At 53.0% G+C, this 20,565-nt stretch overlaps 3 protein-coding genes across 6 annotated transcripts in view; 2 read left to right on the forward strand and 1 right to left on the reverse strand.

Moving 5' to 3' along the window:
• The first annotated feature begins 3 nt into the window (after positions 1 to 3).
• Positions 4 to 9,637, forward strand: STYXL1 (serine/threonine/tyrosine interacting like 1). The gene is made up of 9 exons (XM_085078105.1): positions 4 to 244; positions 1,208 to 1,269; positions 1,733 to 1,862; positions 2,178 to 2,237; positions 3,143 to 3,288; positions 4,661 to 4,806; positions 5,377 to 5,471; positions 7,185 to 7,294; positions 9,401 to 9,637. The coding sequence occupies exons 1-9, from the start codon at positions 142 to 144 to the stop codon at positions 9,530 to 9,532; spliced, it is 984 nt and encodes a 327-aa protein (XP_084934231.1). The 5' UTR covers positions 4 to 141; the 3' UTR covers positions 9,533 to 9,637.
• Positions 9,638 to 10,408: 771 nt separating this feature from the next.
• On the forward strand, positions 10,409 to 18,016 carry TMEM120A (transmembrane protein 120A). Its single transcript, XM_085078104.1, has 12 exons — positions 10,409 to 10,566; positions 12,577 to 12,695; positions 13,170 to 13,286; positions 13,689 to 13,748; positions 14,442 to 14,537; positions 14,777 to 14,866; positions 15,221 to 15,286; positions 15,429 to 15,490; positions 15,694 to 15,786; positions 16,400 to 16,464; positions 17,069 to 17,137; positions 17,220 to 18,016. Exons 1-12 carry the CDS (start codon positions 10,492 to 10,494, stop codon positions 17,331 to 17,333), a joined length of 1,026 nt encoding a protein of 341 aa, XP_084934230.1. The 5' UTR covers positions 10,409 to 10,491; the 3' UTR covers positions 17,334 to 18,016.
• A 728-nt stretch (positions 18,017 to 18,744) lies between these two features.
• Positions 18,745 to 20,565, reverse strand: part of POR (cytochrome p450 oxidoreductase) — a 28,804-nt gene continuing 26,983 nt past the window's right edge. For all 4 annotated transcript variants that reach the window (XM_085078091.1, XM_085078092.1, XM_085078094.1 and 1 more), the window contains 3 exons: positions 20,233 to 20,378; positions 19,962 to 20,047; positions 18,745 to 19,735 (listed from right to left, as the gene is read on the reverse strand). In XM_085078091.1, the coding sequence (XP_084934217.1) occupies positions 19,591 to 19,735; positions 19,962 to 20,047; positions 20,233 to 20,378 (377 nt within the window). In that variant the 3' untranslated portion in view covers positions 18,745 to 19,590. The remainder of the gene's footprint in view (positions 19,736 to 19,961; positions 20,048 to 20,232; positions 20,379 to 20,565) is intronic.

The following is a 20,565-nucleotide window of genomic DNA, read 5'->3' on the forward strand; positions in this document are numbered from 1 at the left end:
GAGACTGCCGCCCGCGGCGGGAAAGGAGAAGGGGGGGGGGAAGTCTCGCGACATGTGGCCTGAGGTAACCGTGGAGACCGGCGGGCGTCGCTGAGGGGAGCGGCGTGTCGCGATAGTCGGCGACAGCCGAGCGCACGGGGGATGGCGGGGGTGATGTTCTGCGAGCCCCGAGAGCTCTACAACATCATCAACCAGTACCGGCGGAGCTCCCGGCTGACGGAGCCCAACTACCTGTGCCTGCTGGGTGAGGCCGCGGCACAAGCCTGTCCCTGCCTGCCCCTGTCCCTACCTGCCCCTGTCCCTACCTGCCCCTGTCCCTACCTGCCCCTGTCCCTGTCCCTGTCCCTGCCTAGTCCTGTCCCTGCCTAGCCCTGTCCCTGCCTGTTGTCCCTGCCCCTGCCTGCCTTTGCCTTGCCTTTGCCTTTGCCTGCCTGCAGCCAGGCACTGTGCTCAGACCAGGCAGATATCCTGAGCAAACGGGGTTTGTGAGGAAAAGCACACACATCACTTCCTGCCATTTCTGGGGCCTTGCACCTAGCATCGTCCTCCCATCCCATTTCATGACCTGGTGCTGCTCCAGCTTTCCTCATGCCCGACTCTTCCTGCTCTGATCACTCCCATGGATACACATTCCTTGCTGCTACCAGAGGTTTTAGAGCTGGACAAGATTTCTCAACCATTACACAAAGACTCCTGATAACCACTTGCATCTTGCTTAGTGCCAATACCCCCAAAAGGGTGCCTGATATTGTAATATCATTAAATGTTTTGGTGAGGGAGTCAGCCAGTTTGGGGTCTCTCCAGTGCCCCTCTCGCCAGCTCTGGAGCAGCAGAGGGCAGAGCAGGGACAGGGCAGAGCACAGGACTGATGCTGGGAATGCTGCAGGAGCATGCTTGGGTCAGGACAGACTCTGCTGGTTATCATTTGGTGTTATACACAGGCTCACACCAGCCCTGGAGTTTGTTATACCCACACCAGAAAGCCTGAGTTTCAAAAAAAAGCAAATCACAGAATCATCAATATTGGGAGAAACCTTCAAGATCATCCAGTCCAACACCATAACCACCCCTAAACCATATCCCCAAGTGCCACATCCCCAAATCTCTTTCTCTGAGCGATGCCAGTGCCTGAATTCCCACTGACCGAAGTACAAACAGGATTCCACCTTTAAAAGCCAATTGCTCTGTCTTGGTTGGTTTGTTTCAGATGCCCGTTCTCGGCGTGAATTCGATGAGAGCCACATCATTACAGCCCAAAAGATTGAACTGGTGAGGGGATTGCTGTTGGTGTGAACTCTCCCTGGATTTAGCAAGTAGCAGGAAGCCAAAACTGGTTTAAAACCCATGGGAAATGTCCCAGCCCCTGCCCTGCCCGAGCTGTGCCCCGCGGCTGCCACTGGGGGGATGTGTCCTGTCACAAAGCAAAGGTGGCTCCAGCAGCCCGAAGGATTGGCACATTGGAGCTGAATATCAGGAAAAACATTGCACAAGCACTCACATAGTGTAGCCTTGCCTCACAAGGACAGTGCTGGCATCTGCACCACTGCTGCTGATGGAGCAATCAGCGTGGTTTGCATCATTTCTGACTTTTTGCTGGGGCTGTCGTGTCCACCCACACATCCAAACCAACATGTAGCTAGAGAGTTGTAACTTGCAAGATGTCAAGAGCATTGATGCCACCAGAGAAGAGTGGAGCTGTGCTCCTGATGGAATTCCTCTGTGATTTTGGTAGAGTTCTACAGGGGAGTATCTGATTCCCAATCCAGAGGAGCTGCGCTATGTCAGATACTGTGTGGTGTATGACCATGACACTGGCTTGTTGCACTGCAGTGACAATCAGGAGGAGGAGGACAATGAAACAGGTATGTGTGACCCATGTCAGTCAAGACCTCACTGCTGGATAGACATTCTTCCCATTCCTCATTTAATTTTATGAGCTTATGGGAAGAGATGTAAATGTTCCCAGTTTTACATGAAAAACTCTGCTCTGCCTGCTTTTTCACAGTGTTGTGTATGTTCTCAGGCTTCAAAAATTCAGGTTTTATTCAAAGCATCCTGGCAGTCCTGGTTCCCCATCTGTGGATGATCTTCTGAAGCTCCTTGTTGCATGTGAAGAATGGGTTATTTTTTTTGCCACATATGCCTGAAATTTGGTTTGTCCAACAATTGCCTTTCAGAGGACAGTGCTGCTTCAGAGACTGAAGAAACCAGCAGCTTAGGTTTCGAGTGTCCCCAGAGTGAGTACTTCCTTCTTTAAGGGTCACAAAAGGCTTTCACATCATGACATTTAAAAAGATTTACCTTTAATGGGGGTGGTGATTTGATGGAGTTCACCAAGAAATGTGAAGCGCTAGAAACTCTTCCATGTCATTGTTCAGTCTTCCTTGAACCACGGAAATGTTTGGTTTTCACACATCCTTTGGCAAGGAGTTCTGCTGTGGGCAGAACCACTTCTGTGTGTTTGGTTGAGCTTTACAAAGGCTACAGGAGTTTTAGCAAAGATTTACAACACTTTTTAAAGAAAAAACCGTGGGGGTGTAAGGGGAATGAATAAAGCAAGCAGGTTCCTAAATGCTCAGTGGTGAGGCAATAAAGGGAAGGTGTGAAGAATCAGAACTGGGTTTCTATTGTGCTGATCTATCTCTAAAGCAGACATAGCTAGAGGGAAGCAGGATGGATTCCTTGGGAGGAGGAGGAGGGGCAGCCATCTCACATAATTTACTTCACTGAGGGGAGCATTTAAAACATTTATGAAAAATTTATTTAAGACACTTTATTTCCCCCCTTTGCCTAAAGCAGACTAAAGAAAAGAGCCTACATAAAACTAAGATTATTAAATTTAAATTAATAAAACTTCCCTATTATGGGAACTTATTACAAGCATTTCCCATCGAAAAATGGGGAGAGGAAAAAAATCTAGCCCTACAAAAGAAACCAGGAGAGGAACACAAGATCAGGATGAGAGGTGAAAAGCAGCACCCCCTGTAACTGACATGCAGCAACAGGTAAAGAATAAGTCGAGCTTTTAACAAAGTTTTCTCCAGAGCTTTAGATGGAATGAAAAGGGATTTGCTGTGGGTGTCAGGGAGGCAGATGGAGGCACTGATCCTGCCCTGACAAAGAAGCTTTTTGGTCTCTTTAGATACTGAGGACACAGATGCCTCCCTCCATGCCAGAAACTTGCAGTACTTCACCCGGCACCCTGTGCTCCTCCTGAAGGGAGGGTACAGGCATTTTTCAGCTTGTTACCATTTCCTGAAGAGCCAGAAGACCCTGTGGATGCCTCGGGTGAGATGGGATTAATATGCAAGTAGAAGACATTAGCATTCATATTCAACTGATTATGGCTGATGAATTCAAGTTAGATGATGTTGCAAACCTGGTATCACAGTAATTTCGGGCAAAGAAATTAAATGTAATTTGAGTTATTGTGCTTGCCCTGAGTCTCACCGCTGATTCTTCTACAGCCACACTTTTTTCTCTTCTATTGTGTGAAAGGAAGCTCATGGAAACAACATGGGAATGTTTCCCTGATAACCCCGAAACTGGCTTATGGAGAGTACAGATAACTGAGCAAACAGTAGCAAATGATGAAAAGAAGCAGGCTCCTCTCTCACACGTGGTTTTCTGGCATAGTACACAGCAAAGGTTTTCAAACAGAAGTACAATTCCTACCAAGCACTGTGATCCATGTCTTTTCATCAGGAAGGGTTACAAAGCAAGTGCTGGTGCCTTGTTTCAATAGGCCCAGGAAGAAAACAACCATCCACTCAAACGCTGGTATCCTAATTGCTTGGTTTCACCTATAAACATCAATTTATTTAGCTTATGAGAAACCATTACCCTTTATTTCACACCTAGGACAGGCAGGGCAGGTTAACAAGGTACTGGACAACAGAGCATCTCATTCCAAGGTGTATTTTGTTCCCATTGTTTCCTTCTGGTTCCCAGGAAATAGATCATGACACAGTGCTAGCCTGTGGATGCTACGGCAGAGGAGAGAAAATTTATTCCCTCCATGCTGCTCTGTGAAGGGCAACTCACTGCTGAGCTTCCCCCTCAGACTCAGCTGGACGCAGGGCACCTCCTTGCCTCTCAGTTTAAGCTGTTTGCTGTTGGTTTAAATTGGTAGGTTCCTCCTTTGTGCTCCTGGAGCAGTACCTAAGTATCCAGGTACCTCTTAGGGATGTCAAGGCACTGTTGGCTACTTGTGTGTGTTTTCCTTCTCAGCCTCCGTGCTGCTGACACCAGATGCAGCTGCAGATTTGTGCTGTGCCACTGCAAGGCACCTGCAGCTCTGCAGGTGGCAGATGATTTCATTTACCCCTGCAAACAGTAACCAGGGAGAACATCAAATGAATCTGTCATGCTGCAGCCCCTCCAGACAATGGAAAGGATATATTCCACCTTCCTGTTTAGTTAGGATTTGTTTCAAGCAATGCCACAACAACAGTGAGGCTGTTAATTATTCTCAGAAAAACTAGCAAAGACTTCAATATACAACAAGTCCAGGTGATTGAATGAATCATTACACTAAAATATGTCATGGGCTACTGACTAAATGCCTGTTCAATTCTTCACATGATTTCTGTTTAAGAACTTACCCAGCTAATGGGAGAAAAGACACTCTCTAACTTGAGCCTGTGGTTTTTTCTGGCAGGAACTAGACAGCTTCCAGCCATACCCTGTAGAAATACTGCCTGCAAAGTTATATATGGGCAATTTCAAGCAGGCCAGTGATGAACAAGTTCAGAAAGATCTGAAGATCAAAGTACTGGTCAACGTCTCTGAAGAGCCCGTAACACTGTAAGTTAAACAGTTCAAGGCTTACCCTTGACAGTGTCTGTGATGTGAAAAAATGAGGTGGCAGAGAGGAGCCAGTGCCTGTGGCCTTCCAAGGAAACCTCTGTTGTTCACTGCAGGTTCCAGGGCCATTTCATGCTCATTTTTCTAATCTCTACTCCGGAATTAGTATAGCAGCAACACAGTCCTGCAGCTCTTGACCATGCCATGGGTGGATTGGGTGAGAGGAGGACTGGAAGCCCTTGGCATTTCGAGTCTATCACATGCCACCATTCCTTAGGAAGAGCCTATATCTCTGAATAGCTTTCAGAGCAAAATCTTGCAAACCCATCTGTGTGAAAGCTAAATCACCAATATGTCACATTTTTGGTATTCCAAAAACACCTCTGTGCCTCACCATAACAAATCCCTTATCATATTAATGATGATGATGATGATGATGATGATGATGATGATGGTGATAATGAAAACTCACACCTGTAACAGGAGACAAAATGATCACCTTGCCTCCCACAAACACATCGTGTCAAAGCTGCTTCTCTGCTCCATGTGGTCTGTGTACTCTTTTTCCAGGTTTGCAGAAGAAGGCCAATCCCTCCATATACCTGTTCCAGATTCACATGAGGCAGATCTTTTTTCTTTCTTCCCCACCATTTCTCATTTCATAGGTGAGTGGATCCTGATCTGGAATTCCCAAGACTTTGCTCACTGTAGGATGTTAGATGGGAGTGACAGTAATTCCCTCTGACAGGAAGCTCAGACAGGAGGGTAAGCAAGCCCACACCCTGATGGATACCAGAGCTGCCTCACTAGCCAGTCTGATGAACAGAGAGGAGATTTTACAGGGCATCTGACTCTGATGTTCCTGCTCACTTTAAAGGATACCTCACTCTGATAGCAGGGATCTTTCCACCTAATCTGAAAAGGCTTTGCTGCAGGGTGTGTACCAAGACTTCATAGGATTCCCTCTTACTCCTTTGCAACAACCCTTTGACTCTCACCAGCCCAAATCTTCAGCCACCAGAGCTTTATTTGAACCAGAGTGTGACACACGTTAGAGAACTCAGCACAAGGCATTAACAATCTTTGTGATTTGCAGTGCAGACCCATGGTAGGGCCCAGGAAGACTTTCAGGTTGGACAGCATCAACCTGCCTTCAGATGATTACATCAGATAGGGCAAGAAAAAACACACTCTGCAGCTCAGTGCCTGCAGCTGCACAGCAGACACAGCTCCTGCAGCTCCATCCTGATGCTGTCCAACTGTGTTATCTTTTATCATGCTTATCAGATAACACCTGCCACAAACCAAAGCCCTGCTGAGCTGTGTTGTACAGAGCCAGAAGCAAAAGACCACCCTGTCCCCACAGACCTTATAATCCAAGTACAATATCAGACATGACAGCTACACACAAAGAGACAACATTTGAGGGTATAATTTTGTAATCCTGAACTGAATTTCATTATTTGGTGCACCTAAACATTGAAGTTCACTTACTTGCCTTTCATTGCACCTCATGCTTTTTTTCCTCATGCTTTGCTTTTCAGAAGTTGCCTTCTCACATCACACAGTTTGTGGCTGTTTCCAAACCACACAACAAGAGTCAATTAGCTGCCCTTGTGGAAGTGTTACACTATTTACCTGATAGTGGAACTATTTACTTGGCAGTGGAGAGCAGATTGCTCAAACTAGAACACGAGACTAAAGCTCTCCACATTCTCCAAGAGGAGTGTGAATGTCCTCATGCCAAGTGTATGTTGGAGTGAGGCCAGTTCTACTCAGGTCTTAGAACAGAACTAGCATCTCACAATAGAAATGAGTTTAAAAATGCTGGTTTAGCATTTGAAAAAAAAGAACCAACAAAACATCTTGACAACAGTAAGAGAAGAGGCTTTTTGCCCTGTGAATTCTGGAGTTCACTTGCTAATGTTCTAAAAGCAGCATGCTGTCTAGAGAGGAAGAGAAAGAATTAAAATATTATTAATTAAGTATGCAACCTTCTAGGCAAAATAAAATTTCAATACCTTTAAACCCATCTGGGGAGAGTTTGTGGTGCTGACCACAGCTGCTGGGTCATAAAGGACAACTCTTCCTCAGATCCCTGATGTAAAGGTAACACTGATGTGTAATGAAGCATTGACTGGTGACTGTCATTGGTGCTGCTCTTGAAGGCCATGTTTTAGCTGCAGATTTTTAAGAAAGGCAAATGCTTACAGAAATGGGAGCTGTCAGTACCCATCTGCTGCTGTCAGGGTTCCTGAGGGCTCCTGTCACTCAGGCTGCAGCCCCCCTGTCAGCTGTCACCGAATTAGCGCTCAACTCTGCCACTGGAAGCTCCATTCCCCAGATCACTAATTGGTGATTGGCATTTCTTGACTCAGATGCTCAGCTGGATGTGGGAGCAGTGCTGGTGGTCTCCACCCTGGGGTTAAGCCGCTGCAGCACAGCCACCATGGCCTATCTGATGCATTCCTGCCGCTTTTCCCTGCAGGTATGTCACTGGCACAGTCCCCACAGAAACTGTCTCTGCACTTCATTTCTCTTTCTGAAGCCCCATCACTGTAGTAATAAGACATTCTCTGTGATTTCATGCAGAATATCCACCTAGTAATGGAACTGATTCTATCATTTGGGATCGCATCTGGTTTAAGGAGGTGGCTTGGGTGTGATTTTGGATCTGTGAGTCCTCACTCTAGAACCTGTGATATTTTTGTTTTTCCTACTTAATTAAAGGGCCATAAAGGTAAAGCTGTGGATACAGAACATGGTATTTCCTGGATTTGAGAAAAAGAGTGGAAGCTACTGCAGTTAATCCTATCTATTAATTCCATGGTATTACAGGGAAATTCAGAACCCAGTGTTTGCAGGGCTCTCATTTACCATCAACTTCAGCACTGACTTCTTCCAAAATCCTATTTTATTCATCCAGAAGCAATCCCTTCCCACAGACACTCCTGTGTAGAAGTCTGGAATGGGATGGTCTTAGCCCAGGAGGGATGTATGGGTTAGATGGCCAGAACAGGCTGTTCCATAGCTCTGAATAATGAAAGAAATTAATAAAGGCTGGCTGGGAATGGCCTGGCTGTGCAAGTGCCTAGTGGCCTCTCCCCTGGTGCCTTTCTCCCTTTGCATATAACACACAGGAATCATCTCCTGGTGCTCCTAAGAGGGAGCAGGAAAGTTCCCAAGGGAATTGCCCAGCCTCTCCTTAAAAATCTCACCCTTGTTTGGAAGGTTTGGGAGCTTGAAAGGATTGATCCAAACTTCACTAAAGCTGGGTCTGAATCTAACAATGTGATTGATTTTGTGCAAACATGTCCAACATAACAGGAAAGCTCTTTCCATGGCTGGGTGCCAGTGGGTAATTAGAGGCTGAGGGTGCCAGCAGGGCTCAGACACAGTTCAGTCCCTGCACTGGCAGGGCTGTGATTGCTTCTGCAGCTGATAACCAGCCACTTGCACTCTGAATCACAGAATGTGCTTGCAATGGCAGTGCAAAAGTCATAGGCTGAGCCTTGCCATTCCTCTCAGCTGGCATCAACAGGCTGGTCTCAGCATTTTACTAAATGCCAAAAAAAAAAAAAAACCAGAAAACAACAAAAAAGGTTGACAGGGCAGTGCTTGCCCACTGTTGGCTGGGAAAAGCTTTCCTGGGGGATTACCCTGGCAGACGAGTTTGTTTCTTGCAGACAAAAGCAGTGCAACAGATTCCCATGTGATCCTCCAGCCAATCCAGGCAAAGATCTTTGAAAGCCTCCAAAAAGGCAAAAGCAATGCAGATTTGGGATGTGCAGCCCCTGATTCTATTAGTGATCAATATATAAGTGGATCTGTTGAGTCCAGGGGAACCAGAGACACCCACACTGTGGACCCAGAGGAGTAAATATTGGAAGATCAGCCTCAGAGCCTGCCAAATCAGCAAGATTAGAAAAACAAACCAATGGAGCACTATCTGCTGACCTTTGGTCTCATTACACTTGAGCAACCCTCCAAGTGCAGGGGGCAAGCTCTTTACAAGCAGGAAGATGAGCACTGACAGGAAAACCCAGGGTGCAGCTGGACTAATGCTGGTGGATCTGCCCTGTGTGTGTCAGAGTTTCTAGGTGATTACTTGGAGCTAACAAATAATTAAAATGGCTCTAATTAATACAGTGGGATAACCGCCGGGTCATAACTGCTCTGCCACATCAGGTCACACCAATCCAAAAACGTGATAACCTTTGTTGCTTTATAACCTTTATAGCTGATACTTCACTGCTTCACTTATCATCCATGGAAGGAATAGCATTTTAGGGTAGAAAATCCAGGATTGCATTGCTCCATCAGAGTAGAATAACACAAAGTAGTGAAAGCAGCCTGAGCTTTTCTTGTATCCAGGAGAGCAGAATATAGAGGGGCCAGGCTTCTCTCAAGTCCACACCTGGATCTAGCCTGTCCCCACTTTGGTAGCCAAAGTCCTCTCAGCAGGTTCTTGCTGTCCAGCATAGGGAGCAAATACAAACCTGTGTAGACTACAAGTGTAGCAGCTTCATGAAAATACCTGAAAGTCACTTCCAGTTTAATTCCTAACACTTCATTGCTTTCTTTCACTTTACAGAGAGCTTGGAAATACCTTCTGAAGTGCAAAATGAACATGAGACCAAACCGAGGCTTTGTGGAACAGCTCTCAGCCTGGGAGATCCAAATCTACGGGACCCTAGTCACAGACATCAGTGAACAAAAATACTGACAGAGAACATCCCACAGGATAAGCTAGTTCCCCTTTCTGGGGAGAAAGTTACTTGAACACTGTTTGAAAAAAGACCCTAATGTAAAGGCAAAGCTTTCCTCTTTAGCTCCATGTTATTTTGGGTCAAGATTTGGAGCCTTCTGGGGAGCTCACCTCTCTGTAGGAGGTGGCAGTTTGGGGAATTCAAGGATGTGGATCATTAGACACTGCTCATCCCTTTTGTAAGGAAAGGGGATTATAACCACCGCCACGGGGCAGTCAGTAGGGTTATATCTGAAAAGGTTTGTTATCCATGGTCCGGAATAGTAAATTTAGAGTCTGTGCCCACTTCCAGCCCAGAGAGGTGACAACAGAATGTCCCTGTTTCAGAAGTCCCTGTGCCCTGCGAATGCCTTCTGAGCTACCCACAGATATGGCCATGGCCTCTCACAGACTCACTGACTGCACTGTTGACAAAACCACCCTTCCCACTTGCCTCCTTCTAATCCTATCACCGAACCTCTGGGCACAGCTGGTAATTTTAAAGCCTCAGTGCTGTCACGTGGAACCTAAACTCAGTGCCGCCCTCTCTCTTACAGCACTCCGAATTCTGCTCTTTGACATCACAAAACACAACGTGACAGAAAACACTCCCACAAACACTGTGTGTTTGCGATTTACGGGTGGGTTTGGGTTTGTCATCCTATAAGCGTGGCCAGGGCCGGAGCTGGGTGGCCTTTCCCGTGAATACACCCCAGGAGCTGCCCGAGCCGAGAGCGAGCCCGGTGCGCCGGGGGAAAGGCTGCGATTTATGAGAATTTCGCGTTTTGCAGGCTCTAACTCAGAGGGAAACACGGACCCGATGAGGCCCCGCCCCCGCCGTGGCCCCGCCCCGGGGCGTGTCCGGAAGGGGGCGTGGCCCAGCGCCGCCCGTCGCCGCGGGCCGGGCCGGGCCGGTCGCCGCCGCCGCCATCGCCGCCATGGCCTGCGGCGCCTCGGTCGCCGAGTGCCTGCGCGAGTGGGAGGAGCTGCAGGACGGCTACCAGCGCATCCAGGTACCGCCGGGCGCGGGACACCCCCGGGCAGGGGCCGAGGGAGCGCTCCGGCCGAGCGGGGCGCGCCGGGGTTACCGGCACCGGGGGTGGGGGATGCCCCGCGAGTGCCCCGCAGCATCCCTAGCGGGTACCGCGGACAGGCAGGCTTTCCCCTCTGGAGTCCGGGCGCTTTCACCCGGGTGTCACAGCCCTCGGGTGCGAGCCTCGTGCCTTGGGGCAAAGCGTTTCGGAGCGGGGCAGAGGTGCCAGGCTGTGCCCCGGCACGGGGCTCGATAAGAGCGGGGTCCCCCAGTCTGATGCCCCAGCCCGCCGCGGACGTGGCGTGGAGAGCCCAGATCTGCCGGTTTTCCAAAGCTGGGAGCGGGGAGCGGCACTGCCTGGCGTGGCACGGCCGGACGAGGTGCGCAGATGCCGTTTCAATGCTTATCGCTGCTCTGAGCCCGGCTCGGGGCAGCCCGGAGCCAGCCAGCCCGGCAGGGAAACAAGCCAGCGGAGCCGAGGTCCCGGAATCCAGGCACACTTCAGCCAGGCACCTTGTCCCGACTGCCTGCCTCTCCATACCCTGTCACCCGCCGCGGCTGGCCGGGGGCTCCGTGCCAGGAAGGTGACTGGTATCAGAGGTGCTTCCACCTGCTTTGTGTAATCCCCAGGGCGCTGCCTGCCGGGGAAGGAGTGGGAAGGGTTCAGCTCACACAGGGTCACCCAAGGGAAAGGTTGGCCAACCATCTCCTGCTGCCGCTCAGGTCACTCGGCTGCAGCTGCACCCGTTCCCTTTCCCCCTCCTTCCCCCCCGGGAGCGGGGTGAAGCGGATGTTGTTGCGGACACGTCGCTGCTGTGCCCAGATCTGGGGCAAGGGAGGCTTTGAGAAACCTCCTCTTGCTCCATAGGGGTTGCGTGGATGTCCCGGGTCGCCCACTTCGAACGCTGTGTGTGCAGCCACTCAGCGCCGTCCCTTCCCTTTGGAAACCTCCTCCTGGGATGGCTCCTGATCCAGGCTGTCCCCAAGCGTGGTGCTCAGATGCTGGCACGACTGAAGGACTTGTCACAAAAGCCACTTGCTCACAGTTAACTCCAGAGCCAGAAGGAGGTGACTTTAGATGGCAGCAGGAAAGCTTGATGGTTAAGCCAGGAATGTCCTGGGATAAATCAGGAAAATAAATCACTGCTGTGGAGCCGGGACTATCTGGGATCCATTCCCTCCTTGCCGCTGCTTGTCACCAGAGGGAGGTTTCCCTCCTCTGCTCTCGGTTTCACCTTTCTCTTTTGGGAGCAACTTTAAGATCTGGTGATCAAGTGGTCGATAAGAGCTTCAGAGGTTAAAACTTGTGCGTGCCAATGTCTAGTCCAAGGGTTGTTGTGAGCAGCACGTAATTCCCTGCTGGAGGTGGTGTTCAGGCTGCTGTGGCCGAGGTGAGGCTGTTTTCCAGCTGACCTGGACAAGCAGCAGCATTGATCCAGCAGCTCTCCCCTTTCCTTACTAAATATAGTTTAGAAATGCATCCAGCCTTATCCAGGTGCGGTTGGGTTACTGGGCATTTGGCTGCAGTCCTGCTGGGAGTCTGTCATCTTTGTCCAGCTCACTTCCAGCTTCCAGGGGTGCTCAGGTGGAGCCCCAAAGCCATGAGTTTGCTGCACAGACCTGGAGGCAGAGAGTGCTGCTTGTCCTGTCCCAGCACTCAGAGCCACTGCTCCCAGTGGCCCACAGTTGTACCCTGGCCCAGACAGCATTTGTTCTTTCCTATCTGCTGTGTGCAGTCATTGGTGTCCCAAACATGGGAACATCCTGTAAATACTCTTCTTGGGGTTGGGGATGGACATCCCCATGGCAGCAGGGCTGCCTGCAGGCTGTCCCCAAGCACACCTGGTGGCCTTCTGCAGCCACCCCTCCTCTCACCCAGCAGCTGCACAGGTGAAGTTAAGGATATTTTTTAACAGAAGCATCATAGAGGGCCCAAGGACAGAGGTGTCTGGGCAGGCAGCTCTAATGCATGCTGGTCTCTCCTTCCCAGGATAACCACAAGCTGTACAAGCAGAAACTCGAGGAGCTGACGAAGCTCCAGGATGGGATCTCCAGCTCCATCGCCCGGCAGAAGAAGCGACTGAAGGAGCTGTCACTCTCCCTCAAAAAGTGAGCCAGTGCCCTGTGACAGCACAGGAGGGGAGAGCAGCAAGGATGGGGCTGCTGAGCTCACCTCACGTCTCAAATGCAAACCTGTCTGTAGCAAAGTGCTGTGGGGAGGCTGGTCTTCCCCAGCCTCTCTTTCCTCTGCTCCAGTTTGTGCCCTGTTTGCAGTTCAGAGCTTGCAAGGGTTTTGCAGGTACCATGAACTGTCCCCCTCCTGCACAAAGCCCTCCCCATTCCTTCCTGAGGGTGGGAGATCCATCTAGCCTCACCTTGCTCCCATTCTTGCTTCCTTCTCTTGGGCAACATCTCAGCCTGACAGAGGAGCTCACCCTGCAGATGGAGTTGTGAACTTGGTTCCTATCCACCTTCCCTGTCCTTGGGGTGTCCTTGCCCGAGTCAGTCACCTGTGGAGCTTCAGCACGTGCTGATCATGTTACAGAGGCTCTCCTGATGCCAGTGCCTGTGCTTCCTCCCCAGATGCAAAGCCCACGCCACTACCGAGCAAGAGGCATCCATCCAAGAGACCCAGAACCTGATTAAAGAGAGACAGAACGTTTTCTTTGAGATGGAGGCCTATCTGCCAAAGAAGAACGGGTGAGAGGCAACTCAGCTCTCAGTGGGACAAAGCTCTGGGCTCTGTAAGGCACAGAACCATTGTCACCCTGCTGTGTCACAGCTGTGCTGCTCCACTGGGGTCCACTAGGACACCTGGGCAGGAGCCAGCAGTGCTGCCCTCGTGTCCCTCACTCCTCTGCCTGCTCATTGCCTTCTCCCACCCTTGGGCTGTGTTTCTGCATGGGGAGAAGTCCCAGTGAACACCCCGGTGCCTATAGGAGGTGGGGTGTGTACTCCCCCACCCATCCTTCTGGCATGGGAGGGGATTCCAGAGGGTTTGTGCCTGGCAGCTCTGAGTGGAAGCAGCTGGGGCTCATCCCTGGCCCCACTGGTGGCGCAAGAGGGGACAGTCCCCATCCTAACGCTCTGCTCTCTCTCCAGGTTGTACCTGAGTCTGGTGCTTGGCAACGTGAACGTGACACTGCTCAGCAAACAGGCCAAGTACAGCATCTCCTTACTGCACCTCTGATTTTCCTGGCTTGGGATCCCTTGGCACCAGGAACAACAGCTCCTCCCAGGCATACACAGAGCTGGCTTAGCTCACCTAGTGTAGATTCCCTTCCCGAGCTGTTTTCTGCATCATTTCCCAAGAATCAGCCAAACCCTTGGCTCCCCTTTGCGTTGCTGCCACTGGGCTGGGATGGATCATTAGCTCTGACCAATTAATGGGATCCTCCTCCAAAGCCATGTCCATGTTCCCACTGGGTTAGGGACTTCCAGGAAAGACAGACAGTGGATAGTCCCCTCTTCTTCTCTTAGGGAAACACCAAGGTTGGTTTTGGCCCATGAGAGCCTTCACCATGCCAGAGAGGACACAGCCAGGAGCCTGTGTCCCCTCTCCCTCTGTTCCCCAATCCTCCCATTGGAAACCTGTGCAGATCCCAGTCTGCCCATCTTTCCCACCAGGGCCACCCACCAGGTTGGGCTGTTTTGGGGTTCTCAAAGGTGTCCCAGCTCTGTGGAAGCAGCATGAGATGTGCTCTGCTCTCAGAAATGCCCCCAAGGCAAGGTTCTTCCCAAGTGTGTCCCAGAGGTTCCCAACAGAACATCACTTTTATGCAGCCAGCTGGGATGGGAGGACACAAACTTCCTGCAATCCCCTTGCTTCAAGCCTGTGCTTGTGCTTCCCTGCAGGTTTGCTTACAAAGACGAGTATGAGAAGTTCAAGCTCTACCTCACCATCATCCTACTCATTGTCTCCTCCTCCTGTCGGTTCTTCTTCAACTCCAGGTGAGTCTGGCTTGCACACTGGATAGAGATCTCCTCCCAGAGCCCCCTAGTCCTTCTCTCCCATCCTGGAAAGTCCAGAGCTGAACAGCAGATCCTGACGGGGGGTGGCCTTTGTGGCTGCCGTGGCTGTGGTGGATGGTGGGGAAGCAGCTCCCTGCCCTTGGGGTGGGTGTCCCACAGGCTGTCACAGTGCCTGTGCCCCCAGCACACACCTTGACACGCAGCTCTGTGTGACCCAGGGTGACAGACGCCGTCTTTAACTTCCTCCTGGTGTGGTACTACTGCACCCTCACTATCCGCGAGAGCATCCTGATCAACAACGGCTCCAAGTGAGTCCCTGGGCTCGGGGAGGGGTGTGCAGGGGGCTGGGCCTGCTCTGCAGGGCTGGGGGAGTTGGGAGCTCACAGCTCCCTCCTACTCAGGGGGTGTGGCACAGCCTGTTGGGAGCTGCAGGAGCAGGGCAGGAGGAACCTCCCGTGTGGAGGCGGCACGGGGAGGTGGAGCTGGAAAGGCCCTGGTGCTGCCCAGCCCTGAGGCTCTCAGTCCTGCTCTGAGGACCATTTCCTAACCAGTGCTGGCAGCTGTGGGATGGCTAGGGCTGGGCTGCTGCACTTTTGTGGGATGCCTTGGGCTCTGGGCTCACACTCCAGACCTGACACCCCTTCTCTGTGTCTGCCCTCCAGAATCAAAGGCTGGTGGGTTTTCCATCACTACGTCTCCACCTTCCTCTCAGGTGTCATGCTGACATGGTAAGTCTGTGTCCCCTTGTCCCCTGGGGGCTGCTGGGGCTGTGGGCAGCTCCGGCCAAGGGGCCACAGGGGCTGTGGGACAGGCAGAGCTGGCTGTCCCCTCCCAGCCCCACGTTCTCCATCCAGCACCATCTCTCCACAGGCCGGATGGGCTCATGTACCAGATGTTCAGGAACCAGTTTCTCACCTTCTCCATGTACCAGAGTAAGTGCTGGGACCAGGACTGAGCCCTGGGTGCTGAGAGTACCTGCAGAGCTCTGCAGCACGTGGGAGACCTGGCTGTAGCTGCCCACAGCTCTCGGCTCACCTGGCTGTTCCCTTGGCCTTTGGTGGTCCTTGTGGGATGATGCTGAGGCTGGAAGGTGATCCCTGGGCAGCTGCTGACAGCAGCCATGCTCTCCTTGCAGGCTTTGTGCAGTTCCTGCAGTACTACTACCAGAGTGGGTGCTTGTACCGGCTGCGAGCACTGGGAGAGAGGCACAACATGGATCTGACTGTGGGTGAGTGGGATGTTGGGATGTCCCTTGCTGTTGTCCCAGGCTGCCAGCAGCCTCCTCCCAGCTCCAGGATGGTGCTCAGCTCACTGGGAGCAGTGGGTTCTGCTAAAGCTATTGGTGACACTTTGGTTTGAAGTCACTTAGTGGCAGGAACAGTGAAACCTTCAAGTCAAACCAAAGCTCTGAGAGGAGTGTCTCCTGGGGGGCAGCATCTGGTTTTTCCCCTCCTCCTGCTCTCCTGGGACCACCAGCTCACAGCTGGCTCCCTCAGGATGCAAGGTGGCAGTGGATGTGGCCCTGGGCATCCAAGCTTTCCCCAGGAAGCTCCTTCAGACATGAAACATCCCTCCAACACCCCAGGCACTGTGGGCTGTGACCTCCCTGGCCCCTGTGACACCAAGGGCAGGAGCTAAGGGCCAGCTCCACTGGATTAGGAGTCCCTGCCACTGTCCCCACTGCAAGTTCAGGTGCCCACAGTGAGGCTGGAATGGCAGGACCCTCTCAGCCAGGCACAGCATGGGCACTGAACCTCTCTGCCCACATCTGGAGGAGCTGGGCTCCACCCTCTCCCCACCAGCCCATTCTGGGTCCTCACACCAACCTTCATGCTTTGCAGAGGGTTTCCAGTCCTGGATGTGGAGAGGCCTCACGTTCCTACTTCCCTTCCTCTTCTTCGGGCAGGTGAGTCTGCACCAGTCCTTGCAAGAGGCCAGAGCCTCGTGTGGGAGTGGGATGTGCCACATTCCCAGCTGTGCTCGGTGGCCTGGGCATCACACAGTCCCCACAGGCTGCCACAGCAGTGTGATCTGGAATGCCAGGGCAGGGAAATGCTTCCAACAAATGCTGAGCCTTTCCTTCCAAAGCACCCACCACCTACCTCCACAGCTGAGGAGGTGAGATGGGGAGGAGGAGCTGGCGTAGTTCTGCTGAGTGCTCAGTTGCAGAGGGGCTGTGGTGAGAACCCTTCCAAAGCCCTTTTGGGCTCCAGCTTTGAGCTGCTGCTGTGGAGGATCAAGTCCTTCTTCAGTCAGATCCTTGAGGCCAATGGCCAAAGGCTGGTCTGAGGCTTCCTCACAGCCCTTGGGCTCCTGGTGGCACAACACAGGGGGATATCCCAGCTGGGGTCCTCTGGGGATGAACACTCTGGCCCTAAACCTGGATGGGGTTTCACTGCCCTCACACAAAGTTGATGTGGGGTTTATACTGAGAGGAAGCAGCTGGATGAATCAGTCTGGGACTGAGCCTCTGAAAGCAGCAGCTCCCCTGAATCTCCTCTCTCCTGCAGTTCTGGCAGCTCTACAACGCCATCACCCTCTTCCGCATGCTCCAGCACCCCGAGTGCAAGGAGTGGCAGGTAAGGATGCTCCCGGGAATGCCCTGGGTGGGGGATGCCCCAGGCTGGTCCCTCCTGCTGACTCCTGCCTCTCCTCCCACAGGTCCTCATGTGTGGCCTCCCCTTCTTCATCCTCTTCCTGGGGAACTTCTACACTACCCTCCGCGTCGTCCAGCAGAAGATTCAGAACAAGAACAAGGACACGAAGGAGAATTGAAGTGGGGCAGTGTGGGGCCTGGACAGTTTCTCCCCACCAGCTCCATCCCCTGTCCCCCTGTCCTCAATTCCGTCCGGACTCTGGAGTCTCATCCCATTCCTTGGAGGCCTGGGTGTGGGACAGAGCTTGGGCCCTGCTCCTGGACAGTCCTTGTGCTCCCCACGGGGCTGGAGCCGTGCTGCACTCACTCACCTGGAGCCAGGAGCACCCTGCACCTCCTGTCCTCATCCAAAGAGCAGGATGCCTGGGACAGCCACTCCCCTTCCTCATACTGGGATGTTCTCTGGAAGCTGCTGCTCCCCACCCCACGGGGACCAGGCAGGGCCCAGGAACTGCCTCCCACAGCTCCTGGGGTGCTCGAGGCTCCCCCTTTCCCCCCAGCCCTGCACCCAGGGCAGCCCCTGTGTGTTGAAGGCAGAGGCCTTGGGGCAGCCTCGTCACTCTGAGGGCAGCTGGGGCTGTGCACAGCCCTGGATTCCAGGGGTGCTGCTGTTCCTCCCTCACCTTCAATCCACAGGGAAGGGGTGGCTGAGGCAGAGGAGGGGTGGGAGCAGCAGGAGCCTGGGCCAGGCCTCACGCTGGAGCTGTGCAAGCAGCACCCTGGGCTGGCATTTCCAGAGGCTGCACATGTGAAAATAAAGGGAAGGAGCTGCCCCGGGTCACCGGGACAGTCTGGGAACAGATCTCACACTCTGCTCTGTGCCTTTGGTTCATCAGGCAGTGGGTCCTGACAAAACCTCCCTGAAAGGAAGGTGGAGGTGGGGGGCAATAGGACAATTGTCACAATAGAACAAGAGAAAACAGAGGTTTAGATCCGATATTAAGGAAAACATCTTCACTGAAAAGGTTGTCCAGCCCTGACAGGCTGCCCAGAGCAGTTGTGGAGTCACCATCCCTGCAGGGATTTAAAAGCCATGTAGATTTGGCACTTGGGGATGTGGGATCGGACTCAATGATTTGGAGGGGTTTTCCAGCCTAAGTGATTCCATGATTCTATGAAAAATCATCTCCCTGTGCCCTCCCACCAGCCTGGGGTGCAGGGCAGGGTTATATGGGCTCCTTCCTATGGCACCCCAGCCTGCACAGGTTGTGGCCAGAGCTTTGGCACCCAAGGAGCCCAGCAGCACCTCAGTGTCCCTGCACCTGGTGAAGAGACCCCCTGTCCCAGCTGTACCAGCACAGGGAGCTCTGGAAGAACCAAAGAGCAGGTTGGGCACAGCTGCACCCCAGTCCAGAGCCCCCCACTGCCATCCTCCCTCCCCTCCCAGAGCCCAGCACTCAGGGTGGGGCTACCCCCAGCTCAGCTGAAAGCCAGAGCTGCCACCACATCCCCAAATTTCTTCCCAGTTACCACTGCTCCTCCTGCCTCCCTCTTCCCTCTGGCTGAGCAGAGAGAATGAAGGAAGCAAGCTCCAGACACAGTATTTTTATTCCAAGGGCAAATGTATTTAAATAATTTACAATCACTGGACAGCCTGAAAGTCTGTTTTCTCATAATTCTTTTTTTTTTTTTCCCATGCTTAAATCATAAAGATGTTCAAATAAAAACAGTATTTAAAAAATGACCGTACACGGCGTGAGGGAGGGGCTGGGCTCAGGGGAGCTGCAGGGCTGAGACCCCACCTCCCAAACCGGGTGTATTCCCGAGGGGAGAGCAGCCACTCCCTTCCCGCTGGTGCTGGAGCCAAGGCAGGCAGCGGGAATGGAGCAGGAATGCTGGTGGGGCCATGGGACAGCTCTGTGCCCAGAGGCAGCTGCCAGCCCCACAGCCCAGGGATGGGCAAACAGGGGTGGCAGCAGGGAGGCAGAGCCTCAATGCCAGCCAGAGCACAGCCCCTCCACCCCTCGGCTGTCCCTGCAGGCCAGGCTGGGCTCCAGCCCCAGGGATAAGGCAACACCTCGTGTTCAGGGAAGGACCCCAGAGTTCCCTGGCAGTGTCCATTCCTCCTGCCCCACAGCAGGTGTGTCCCTGCTGTCCCTGGCCTCAAGGCAAACGCTGGTGCCATGAAGTGCACCCTGGTGGCACTGCAGCTCCTGGACAGCAGCCTGAGCTACCCCCCTGCCCCTCTCAACCCCTTCCAACCCCAGAGCCCACAGCCTGCCCCGAGGGGCTGCCGAGGCCCAGGAAGGGTTGGGAGCGACACCGGGGTAGCTGTGGGCAGGGGACAACACTGTCACCCACAGCAGCAGTGGGCGAGCAGGCACTTCCCAGCTCCCCTGGGGAGCTGTTCTCTCCCCGGCCCCGCCAGCCCCGCTCTTAGCTCCACACATCCAGGGAGTAGCGGCCCTTTGTCATCAGTTTCTTTACATAGTCCACGGCCTGGGGCTGGCTCATGTTGCCGAACTCGGACACGATCTCATAGAAGGTGTTCTGCACGTCCCGGGCCATGTTCCGGGCGTCGCTGCAAAGGGGGAGGGTGAGTGAGACAATGTCACAACAGAGCCCCAGAGCCCTGTCACCTCCCACCCTGGACACAGAGGGTTTGCTCACCCCTGCCCCCTCTCTGAACCAGGACAGCATAACCAACCCTCCCGGGCTTGTAATGCACAGCTGGGGAAACTGAGTCACACTCATTTCCTGAGGATAAGAACATTTCCCCCAAATCACTGTCCTGCCCCCAGACCTACCCACACACATAGATATGAGCCATCCCCTCGTTAACCAGCTTCCAGACGTTTTCCTTGTTCTTCTTCAGCAAGTGCTGGACATAAACCTGGCAGGAAACGAGGTGGGGGTGAGGAGAGAGGAGCAGAGCCCCCACACCACAGGCTGTGCAGAGGGAGGGGAAGCCAAGGCTGTGCTCGTGGCTCTGGGAGATGGCAAGTGCTGGGTGCTCCTGCCTGCCATGGGGGTGATGGTGGGCAGCAGGAACAAGCGGCAGGAGGAACAGTGTGGTACCTTCTCAGCCTGGTCCCTGGAGAAGGCCACGTTGAGCTGGGTGAGGACTCCCTCCTTCTGGAAGCGGGCCAGCTCCTCCCGGTACAGGTAGTCCTCGCGCTCGTGGCGGCAGCCGTAGTAAAGCACCGTCTCGCCCACCTCTTTGCCTGCAGGGTCACACAGCCCCCATCAGCTGGGCCCTGCCAGCCCCCAGCCCTGTCCCCTCCCTGCCTTCCCTTGTCCTGCCATCCCCAGTCCTGTGCTCTGCCCTCCCCTGGGCTTGCAGAGCTGCACGACGGCTTCTTCTTATAAGGGGAAGCTCAAGAGCGATTCCCAGAAGTGGCCACAAGCTTT

Source organism: Lichenostomus cassidix, chromosome 19 (assembly GCF_008360975.1).
Source record: "Lichenostomus cassidix isolate B80296 chromosome 19, HeHo_3.0, whole genome shotgun sequence".
In the NCBI taxonomy this organism is placed as follows: domain Eukaryota; kingdom Metazoa; phylum Chordata; class Aves; order Passeriformes; family Meliphagidae; genus Lichenostomus; species Lichenostomus cassidix.

Excerpts from the sequence above, each read along its gene's own strand:
- STYXL1 (XM_085078105.1), top strand. The coding sequence starts at position 142 with ATGGCGGGGGTGATGTTCTGCGAGCCCCGAGAGCTCTACAACATCATC. Across the intron at positions 1,863-2,177 it reads GGAGGAGGACAATGAAACAG|AGGACAGTGCTGCTTCAGAG; the intron begins GTATGTGTGACC and ends ATTGCCTTTCAG. Across the intron at positions 7,295-9,400 it reads CCTGCCGCTTTTCCCTGCAG|AGAGCTTGGAAATACCTTCT; the intron begins GTATGTCACTGG and ends TTCACTTTACAG.
- TMEM120A (XM_085078104.1), top strand. The coding sequence starts at position 10,492 with ATGGCCTGCGGCGCCTCGGTCGCCGAGTGCCTGCGCGAGTGGGAGGAG. Across the intron at positions 10,567-12,576 it reads ACGGCTACCAGCGCATCCAG|GATAACCACAAGCTGTACAA; the intron begins GTACCGCCGGGC and ends TCTCCTTCCCAG. Across the intron at positions 15,491-15,693 it reads CACCTTCTCCATGTACCAGA|GCTTTGTGCAGTTCCTGCAG; the intron begins GTAAGTGCTGGG and ends CTCTCCTTGCAG.